Source organism: Heteronotia binoei, chromosome 4, assembly GCF_032191835.1.
Source record: "Heteronotia binoei isolate CCM8104 ecotype False Entrance Well chromosome 4, APGP_CSIRO_Hbin_v1, whole genome shotgun sequence".
Classification (NCBI taxonomy): Eukaryota; Metazoa; Chordata; class Lepidosauria; order Squamata; family Gekkonidae; genus Heteronotia; species Heteronotia binoei.
In genome coordinates this window covers 45,145,767-45,156,569 of record NC_083226.1, presented here as the reverse complement: position 1 = coordinate 45,156,569, position 10,803 = coordinate 45,145,767, and the positions used below count along the sequence as shown (strand labels likewise).

General features: G+C 40.5%; 1 protein-coding gene across 1 annotated transcript in view; it reads left to right on the top strand.

The window, feature by feature from the left end:
- The first annotated feature begins 1,271 nt into the window (after positions 1 to 1,271).
- Positions 1,272 to 10,803, top strand: part of IFT74 (intraflagellar transport 74) — a 52,298-nt gene continuing 42,766 nt past the window's right edge. The window contains exons 1-7 of the mRNA XM_060237189.1: positions 1,272 to 1,412; positions 1,746 to 1,881; positions 4,112 to 4,160; positions 7,062 to 7,160; positions 7,364 to 7,424; positions 7,869 to 7,928; positions 10,507 to 10,568. Coding sequence (XP_060093172.1) covers positions 1,293 to 1,412; positions 1,746 to 1,881; positions 4,112 to 4,160; positions 7,062 to 7,160; positions 7,364 to 7,424; positions 7,869 to 7,928; positions 10,507 to 10,568 — 587 coding nt within the window. The 5' untranslated portion in view covers positions 1,272 to 1,292. The remainder of the gene's footprint in view (positions 1,413 to 1,745; positions 1,882 to 4,111; positions 4,161 to 7,061; positions 7,161 to 7,363; positions 7,425 to 7,868; positions 7,929 to 10,506; positions 10,569 to 10,803) is intronic.

Here is a 10,803-nt window from a genome sequence, read left to right as displayed (position 1 = left end):
AACACCAAAGCAATCTAGAGGTTGGCAAAAGAACCGTTAGGAAATCTCGCGATGAGAAGTCGAGTCGTGAGAATGAAACACAGGGACAGGAGGTGGCTGGCTTGGTTGCTATGATACGGTGGCAAACGCGTGGAGGAAGCCGTTAGATGAAGTTCCCCCTTCACTCTCGGGTTACCATCGGAGGTGGAGGGGTGAGAGGAAGTGTCAGGTAAGCTGGACCTTGTGCCTCTACGCTTGAAATCGGGGTATCTTGCGGGAATGGGAGCGCTTTTACTTTAAACCTGGAATGGAAATCCCTAAACCACCCTACAGCCCGTCCCAGATTGGAGTTTCCTAAATATCTGTGAATCCTCCCAAATACATCCTAAATCCTTTTCTGTATATTCCTCAGGGACGAAATAGAGTCCTGATAGTGTGGATTGTATCATTTAAGTCTGAAAACTGAGGAATCTCGGTTGTGGGGTTTTTTTTTCCTTTTTGCTTATGAACGTCCTGGGACATTCATAAACAGAAGCGGGGGGGGGAAACACAGGGGTGCCCCTCATGAACTTTTAAAGATTTTTTGAGAATATTGTTTCTACTAGGACTGCCAAGCCTAGGACTGAAGAATCCTGTCACTTCACGCCATCCCCAGTGTGATGACATCACCTGGAAGTGGCGTTACCACACCAGGGATGTCGCGCAGGGACACTCTAGGACTCTATGGTATCCTAGAGTGTCCCCAGTGTGATGCACCAGAGCTCACAGTAAAACTCTATGATACCATAGAGTTTTATCATTAGTCTTAGAGTGTCCCTGACGTGACATCCCCAGCACGATGACTGCACTTCTGGGTGATATCATCACACCACATGCACTTCTGGGTGATGTCTCATCCCCTGATGCAGCGGCAGAGGAACTTGGCAACACTAGTTTCCACAAAGAGATTTCAGAATTCTGTTCTATCTCTGTTCATCTTCATTTTTCCTCCAGAAAAAGCGCTGTGTACATGTATGTGCATTATTTACATAATATAATGGCCTTTTCTGTAGAAAAAGCCCAGCAGGAACTTATTTGCATATTAGGCCAAACCCCCTGTCACGAAGCCAGCTGGAACTGTGTTTCTGTGCATTCCTGTTAAAAAAAAGCCGTGTGTGTGTAAAACAAAAAAACTACGTGTGCCAGATACATCACTTTTTCAGTGAGTCTTATTTATCAGTCTTAGCAGTCTCATATATAGAAAACCTATACTGAGGTCTCAATGTGTAATATTTGCTTATTTCTAGAAGGAAATTTTAAAGAAAAGGAATAAAATGGCAAGTAATCACAAGCCGCCTACATCTCGTCCCTCTTCAAGAGCAGGCATGGGGCTGGGAGCCCGACCGCCATCATCCTCATTACGGCCTCCATCTGCAGCTTTATTGGGTAGTGGGGTAAGTTAAATAAATAAACCTATATGATAAAAGGATCAAAAGTATAATATGTATTGTGAGCGATATAGAATTATTTTTTTAAAAATCTTGCAACTTTGGTCTCCTTATGTTCCTGCATATTTCCTTTCTATTTATTCTGGTGTGACATTTTGTTTTGTGTCTGCACTGTAAGTTTCTTACAGATGAATTTGTATTTAAAATGTAGCTAGACATTAAATTTATCTCATTTTAAGGCCTGTTTATAAGTTGCAGAACAGAATAGCCAATGTTATTCTTCCCAAGGTTAATTTCTCCCCAGCAGCCTAACAGTTTTCTCTCCAATATTTATTTCAGATCCCTCCAGGCACAGCAAGACCTGGTACACGTGGTGTTCCTTTAGGTACTGGAGTGGTGTTCTCCTCACAGATCAAAGTTGCAGATCGTCCAGTGACTCAGCAAGGACTGAGTGGAATGAAAACAGGAATGAAAGGTAATGAATGAAATGAAAGGGGATTATTAGCCAGCATTCCCTAGCCAGGTGGAGGCACCCATCCGACCTTGACTGTCGTTTCCCCAGGGCATGGTACCCTCTGTTGCTGGGTTGCTTGTGTTGTTATTAGTGTTGAAAAGCTGCCGTTAGTATGTTCACAATAAAGTTGATTGTCTGTTAATGTTTGTGTTTTCTGTGGACTCAGCCATAGGGTTGCCCCCCACTTCCCTCAGCCTGTCAACTTCCCAGTTGTTAGGTTAGGAGCTCCTGGGGGGGGGGTGCATTCCAGTCTTTCCACTGCCATGGACTGTTCTGGACAACAGTTGGACATGTCCCACCCAAGGAGGAACCATGTTAACAGTGCTGCACCTACTGGAATGCAAACCTGGCCACCATCCCCTGGGCTCCTGCATTTACCTGTGGCTGCCATCCCACCTTGGCTAGGGATCAGTCAAGTGCCCTCTCTAACGGTGTGGTAGTCCTGGCTCAGCTGTGAATGGGACTCAAGGAAGCTTCCCTAGGGGCTTTAGCTCATTGTGGTGGCACTAGCCCCTGGGCCATTTTCTGCAGCTGTTCAGATGCAACTACAGTCCCTGGTCTGGACAGACAACAGGTGCTGGTAGGGGACATGAGGTCATTTTGCTCCGTCTTGTGGCATACTTATCAATAGGGCTGACCGGAGGTTCTGCCATCACATAGTATTTTTTTTTTAATATAAAAGCTTTATTGGTATAAAGTTCAAGGTACAAAGGTGGTAGTACATCAGCAGATGCATAGCATATACCAATATATAGTGAGGAAGTGGATACATACAATGTTAACCATTAAAAAACTAATTACAACAGTAGTTGGCATGACATTAATATAGCATGGTGTGAGTCATTAGGGTTTCTGCTGTCTTTTGAGACTTTATCAATAAAGGGACGCCATTTACACACGAAGTCCGAGGAAGCGGTCTGGGAGGAGCAACGAGGATCTAAGTCATAGGTGAGCTTATCTAAAACAAAATAATCCCATAGTTTCAGCCACCATGCCTGTCTCGAGGGAGGAGTGTGTTGCTTCCAAACCAGGGCAATTGCAAATTTAGCTGCCACGAACATATGTGAAATTAGTTCCTCCGCGTGCTCAGGAATGCGTGAGGTGCCTACAAGGTTCAGGAGAGCGTACTCCGGCATGAAAGGTGGGGAGTATGAGGTGAGGGCATGTACTTCTTGGTAAATTAGCCTCCAAAAGCTTTGTATAACGGGGCAGAGCCACCAGGAGTGAAAGAATGTGCCTCTCTGGCCGCAGTTCTTAAAACAGAGGGGCGAAGTAGAGAAGGAGTGTGATAATTGCACCGGGGTCTTATACCAGCGCGTGAGAACTTTAATGGCTTGAAGTTGCACGTTCATTGCCTTCGTTTTATATATGGAAGAACTCCAAATAGCCTGCCACTGCTCTTTGGTTACATCACATAGTAGCCTACTTCATTGGCTGTTCCAGATCAGCATCTCTGGGGAAAAGTCATGGGATGAGCCCTCCTGTTGGAAGCAGGCACCTTCCTTGGGGGAATAAGGCCTGCATGGGTCTGTTAGCATTCTGTGGCTGGTCCCCTACTCATCTCTGCCCTGTCAGCAAGTTGTGCTCTCATAGTGTGCAGCCATTCCCTGAATATATGTTTGAGCTGATGCAGTGATGCGAGATGCTAAGTCCAGTGGTCACAGGCCTGACCAGTGTAGTCCCATGCCACATGACTTGACATCTATCCTGCCCACACATGAGTCAGTGTTTATATTGGCTACCAGGAGCTGGCATTGGCTGCAGTTTGGATGGGGGCTAACAGTTGTAGGGCACTTCAGCCTCCTGTGGTTCTTGGAGTCTTGGGGTCATAGGAACTATTGGGGGGTTGCTATTCCTGCACCCATGGATGTCTATAGGCTATGCCACAGTTTTTATAGACATAGCTCTGTATCATTGTTTGGGGGCATTCCAAGGCTGGGGTGGCTTAGGGAGCTGATTTAACTCCTGCAATGCCCTGGGCCTGCTTCTTCCCATGCTGGCACAGGAGGTAGTGCCAGTGGGGCTGAGTTAGCAAGTGGCAGTGGTGCTGGGATGCTCTGCCAGCATATCTCAGGGATATGCTATTCTAGCAGATGATCAGCTCCCTGAGCACTTTTGTGCCCCCCTTCCTAGATTGTACTTTGAGTTGTTGTCTAAAAAAATCCCACTGATATTCGTTTTTCTTTGTTAGGACCACAGAGACAAGTTATGGATAAATCATATTACCTTGGAGTGCTTAGGTATGTGAAGTATAATTTTCATGAGTATGCGTGGCATCTCCATGTAAGAAGTTTGTGTCAGAAATGGTGGGCTAGCCTCATTGAGGGGTTTGTGGTTCTACACAGTGTGTACATGGGATCCATTATTCTCCCTTCTGCCTTGCAGTCCTGGCAGGGGTGAGAAAGAGTCTTTAAGTCTTTCCTCTGTGGCAGCTGTTCTCCTCTCTTTCCCATCAGACCATTTTTTAATTTAAATAATATTTTTAATTTTATATAAACAATAGGAACATTGAAAAAAGGTAAGATAGAAATACTACAGTACTTCATATGTTATTGACAAGAGCATAAATATCAATAAAAGAGAAAAAACCATCATTTATAATCATAAATATTGTCTAGTAAATTATAACTAACCACATTTTTCTGTATCACTGAAATTGTTGAACAGATCTTATTTTGTTATTTACAAATTACTTATATACTTTTGTTCTGGTCTGAATTCCTATATTTTTCATTCCTAACATTTCTAGCGTTAGATCATTCTAAACATAAACATTATAGACGTGTGTTGCTGGATTCTGTCTCTTAATTATTCTGGTCTTTATCTTTTAATTCTTATCTTAATTATACAGTCCTTCACTTGTTCTCTTTCTGTTTCATATTGCAATAGCATTTTATATATTTTTCCTAATAGGTTATTTAGAGTGCCTGTGATCAATTTTTCATATATCATTTTCTGTCTTAGATGATCTCCTTCTTTTGCTATTAGTTCTTTGTATTTTTGATGCCATTTGATGATAACGTCAACCACTGAATATTCTTTCCTTCATTTTGTATATCTTTCCAAGAATTTATTCTCCCGTGCCTTATCATGTAATCATAGGTTAGATTAGGGGTGTCAAACATGCAGCCTGGGGGCCAAATCAGGCCCTCAGAGGATTCCCATCAGGCCCCAGAGCAGCTGGCTGTCATCTGCTTCCTTCTCCCTTTCTCTTGCTCCCTTCTGCATAACAGCTTGCTTTGCAAGGCTTTCTCAATCGCACAAGAGCTACAGAGCGAAATCTCTATTTTCTCCATTGGCTGAGGCTCCTCTCTTGGGGAGGAGGCAGAGCTTGCTTTGCCAGGCTCTCTCGGTTGCACAGCAGAGCTACTGAGCCAAGTCTCCCTTCCTTCTATTGGCTGAGGCTCCTCCCCATCCTGGTCCCCTGGGGAAGGAAGGAAAGAGTCAGAGGTTTCTTGTCCTTTGTCCCTGGATCCCATGGGAGAGATACAAAGAAAGCACCTTTAAGACCGAGTGCTAATGTTTTAAACATGTTTTAAGTTTTTTTTTTTTAAAAAAACCGTTTAAATGTGTTTGTCTGTGTTCTTTATAAAGTTTATATCTCTGCTACCTAATCTTAAATAGGTACACACATGGCTCAGCCCAACATGGCCTGGCCTGGCAAGGTCTCATTTATGTCAGATTCAGCCCTCATAACAAATGAGTTTGACACCCCTTGGTTAGATGATCAATTTTTTCCTGGTGCATGCATCACAGTAAACATTAATTGAAGATGTCAATGGCAAAATAGGTGGGCTTATTTTGGTTTTGCATTGAAACCATATTCTCAGCAATCCATCTCTCACTAGATGAGTGCCATCTTGTTTTTGAATAGTTCTTGGTCCATAAGTAGTTGTGGATTCCTTCCTTTGTATCTGCTGTCTCCAATTTAATATTCCTCTCATCTGGGTTTATAATCCATTCTGATATCCAACCTAGTTCTGCCGCTTGACAGTACAGTCTGATATTCAGTGCTGTCAAATCTCCTCTCTTTTTCTCATCTTGCATTATTTTAAATCTTACTCTTGTCTTCTGTCCATCCCATACAAAGTTGTTTATAGTTTTCTGCCATTTTTTTAAAAACATTTCTTCTATATCGATTGGCAGCATTTGAAACAAAAAGACAACTTTGCCAAGACATTCATTTTAATGGAAGATAGTCTGCCTAGCCATTAAATTTTCAGTTTTTCCCATCTTTGCAAGTCTTCAGTGATACTTATCCAAACTTCTTGATAATTATCTTTATATAGATTTTTACATTGACCTGTTATATTGATGCCCAAATAGTTTATTGATTTTTTTGTAACAAGGCATCCCATTATTTTCTGTATTTTTTTGTTGTTTGTATTTAATAGGATTATCTTGGTTTTCTTTTTGTTCAGTTTATATCCATTTATATCCAGAGTGAGTTCCAAAATTGTCTAGTTGTTCCGTTACATATATCAGAGAGATATAAGGTCTTGTCACTGTCATGATAACATCACCTGTGTAGCTTTTCATTTTAAGTTCTTCCTTATATTCCTTTATTCCAGTGATTTTATTGGTCATTATTTCCATTGTTAGAATGAATAGTAATGGTGAGATTAGGCATCCTTTTGCGTTCCCTTGGTGATCTCAATTTTTCCTAATAAAAAACTGTTCACTAAGATTCCAGCATATTGATAGGTGTAAATACTTTTAATCCAATTTAAAAATTCATTTCCACCTCCTCTCACTTAGCTCTGCTCCCTTCTGAGCAGGCAACCAGTATGTCCTCCTCAGCTTCCTCCTCAGCTTCCTGGAGAATGCCCAGTAGCTAAGCCCATGAGCTGTTTGTCCTCTTCCACTCTCCTTTCCTGCTCCCAGGGTAGAGTTGCCAGGCAGCTGATTGCCAGAAGGCTGGCTTTTAAAGGACTAGCTGACATTGATCAGCTGGATAGCATGTGGATCTTTACAGGGTGTGTCCCTGAATCCCTTTGGGCCTGGTGGGCACTGGGTTTGACACTGTGAAGTGCCAAAGAAGAAGGGTGGGGACTGGTGTTGTCACTATCCATCCAACTTAAATTAAACATTTCTTCAACAGAGTGAATAATGTATTAAGATGGTAACTAATTTTTTTACAGAAGCAAAATAAATGAGCTTTCCACTGAAATCAACAAGCTGCAGAAAGAAATTGACATGTATAACCAAGAGAACTCTGTCTACCTATCATATGAAAAACGGTAAGTCAGGTTGTATGGATTCTCAGCATCTTTTTTAATAGTAGCTAGTATTTATGCATTTTGAGTCACAAATCCATTTCTCATCACTGAAGTCCTTAGGGAAGGATTTTTGGGATATATATGGTGAAACCTGAAACTTGCTTTGATTGCTTTTTAATGTATAAGCAGTGGCATCAAATGATCTGTTTTCTGTTCTCCTTTAGGGCAGAGTCTTTAGCTAGTGAGATCAAAGAATTTCAAGGACAGCTAGCAGACTACAACATGGTATGCTATTGGTTCCAGATTTACTACACTTCTATCTACCCTTCCTCCAGGCAGCTAAGGATGGTTCTCTCTCCCCCCTATGCCTGTTATTTTCACAAGAGCCTTGAGTTGGGTTTAACATAGCAAGGATTGGGAGAATGATAGTGATTGTCACAGTCACTCATTGAGCTTTGTGACTGATTATGAATTTGGATCTAGTTCTCACCATTCCTGGTCTCAACAATGTAACTGTTACACCTATTTTTATTTATATTTATATTGATTTTATGTCCTAAACATAATGGTTTTAACTGGGAATAGCAATTGTGCAGATATTTCTGTAGTTTTTCTATAGTTACTGTAAAACTGTTAATTATATTTGGGAATGCATGTTCATAACATCCTTGTTATCTGTGTGAATCTAGAAGCAACAATGAATAGTTAAACATTTGATGTTTGTTTTAGTTGGTGGATAAGCTCAACACCAATACTGACATGGAGGAAGTGATGAATGACTACAACCTAGTAAGTGTTAAAATTAGAACTTCAGTGCAATGTTGACTGTTTGAATTGACAGTTTATTGTCAGACCTTTCCCTACTGCTGCAGTGTTCCCATATGACTGGTTGTAATTCAGCATTAAATTATTGCTGCTGATGTTAATAGTTCATGAGAAGAATGACAGTGTTCTGCAGCAGTTTGGTTTAATGTTATTGTTACATTACCAGCTTCTTAGACTCCTGATGTAGATATATAAACAGCTCATCAGGCCTTCTTGCTTGTCACCATGTATTGATTTATTGTTTCTGTATAAACTAATTCAGCTTTCGGGGGGGAAGGGGGGAGCTTCTACATAGTCATTATTTCTCCTCATCTTATTCATTTAATCTGCATCTGTGATAGGCTATGCTTTTAAAGACTTAGAAGTTCTGTATAAACAGGTAAAGGACTGTAAAGTGTTAATTCATCAAAGAGAATGACCAGCTGCTCCAAGAGATCTGATTGATTAACATCAGTTAAACAGAGAAAGACTTCTGAACTGGATGCTGAGGAGGATTCAGTCTGAACTCAGCCCTAACTGAGAGCAGTTTAGCACAGAGAGAGGACTGAGGGAAGTTGGCAAGAGCAGTGGGTAGTTAGAGGAAGATGCCCAAGGAGATAGCTCTTCTAGATAGAGAAGAAGTTTCTCCACCAATGCAAAACAAGGAGATAGCTGTGAACAGTGGAGAGATCTCTGGTCTGGTGTAGTTAGAAACTGCCCTGTGAAACCTTAAGAGCCGAAAAAAAACTCAAGAAGAGTACTGGTCTTTTTAGAAGAAAAGCTTGAGTAGTGGATAAAGTGCCCCAGCCTTCTGTAAACCAAGAGTCAATGAATGCTCAAAGAAAGTGTACTGGAGTGTTTGGGGATCACAAAAACAAAAGCCTCTCGTTTTAAAGATCCTAAGTCACTGTGGAAAGTTTATGAAACTCTCAGTAGCCTGAAACATATGAACTAAAGTCTGTACATATACTGATTTACTTCTTTATTGAGTTACCTCAGAAATTTTACCCCTGATTTCATTTGACCTTTCCCCTCTATGTTAAATAAAATATTTTGTTAATTTGGAATTTCAAAACACCTTGAGTGCCATTTAAGTTTATGTTAAAGAGGACTCTTGATCCCTCAGATTTCTGGGCTGAGCCAACAGCTAACATATACTGTGACAAGGCTGACTGGCCAGATTTCTTCAGGAAAGAAGAAAACAGATCGCTAGGGTGGCTCAGTTAGAAAGGAAAAGAAAAACAGAGGGAAAATCTTGCGTCTGAGTGAGGGAAGTGGACAGGTGTGGCATAGCATCATGCTTCTTCAACAATAGAATATTTACATTTCTGCAGTTCACATTAATACAGTAGACAATTGCTTTATGAGAAAATATAGGACTGGGTTTAAATTTAGCTGCTAGAATTTATTTATTTATTGCATTGAATTTGCATAGCACAGTGTGTCTTGAGGTCAGTCCACACTTTTACTGCTGGCCTAATGCCTTTTTGAAAGCAGCCTCCTCCATGCTCTTTTAGTCAATGTGAGAGACTATAAGAAAGCCACAACTTTTTTTTCAAAGGAAGGGGTCATGATGGGAAGAACACTGTTTTTATTGTCAATGAAATAGCTCTGCAGACAATAGAGAAGAATGTGTGTACTGCTGAACTGACTAGTCAGTCATTTTTAAAAGATTTGCCAGTGTACCAAGAAAGGGTATATTACCCTGCTCCACCTAGACACTGTATGAGCGTCCAAACAGGCTTTCAGATGTCTGCATGAATCACAGTTTAGTCGTAAAGAAAGTTACAGCCTCCTAAACCCACTGAGTGTAATGCAGTTTGAAAGGTGTTACTCTTTTTAAGATTGTACCGACTGCTCAGCTCACTCACTGTGATTCTGCATATATGAGACCAGAAAGCAGGTTATTTATTTATTTATTTATTTATTAAGTTCAATTTATTGGCCACCCTTCCTTAAAAGTAGGTTGCAGGTAGATTTACAACATTTAAATAGACAATAAATAAAAGTTAAAACAATTTTAAAATAATTCATTAACAAGAACAATCTAGCATCAAATGGCAGATAGAATTTATATTAAAATACTTTACATTCGTAAATTATGCCAGTCACCTATTAAGGACAGGGAACAGGGGACTGTTCATTGCCCCCCCCCTTCACTGCCAAACAGCAATTAGGTGTACCGTACTTACATTTTATTTAATACAGCTATGAGCTTGTAGCCATTGCTATTGCAAGAGCAGACAGTTGGAGGGGAACCTGTAGTTTCAAGAATTTGTTAATATATTCAGGTAAGCAGTTCCATTGCTGGTGACAGCAATCCAGCTATTATGCATGCATGGTAAAGTTGCATTCAGAGCTACCCTAAACCATGATTTATTTTTAAACTGTAAATATTTATGGGGTCAGGTGGTTGTTTTTAAAGCCTGGTCTTATGGTTCTGTGAAACTAGCAGGAAATATAGAGGAACAGAGAGCTGTGGAAATAGCATTTTTTTCATATTTGCTGTAGAAGTAGGAAATATGCTGTCACCAAGTTTCTGATGGATTTGTCTTTTTCATAGTTGAGAGCACAAAATGACCGTGAAGCTCAAAGCATAGACAGCGTTTTTACAGAAAGACAAGCGTAAGTATATGAAACACCAAACTAAAATTTGAAAACTGAAAACGTTCAACATTGTTGATATGGTCATAGCAAACACAGCTACATACACACTGTGGTGCAGCTTTGCTTTCAGTAGCTACCAGTTTTTTATTATGTGCCATTACCATGATCCTAAACGCACTACTTTGGAATTTGAAAGCCTTTTAGTTACTACGGAATTTATATTTTGTAATTTAAACCATAATTTTTTGTAATT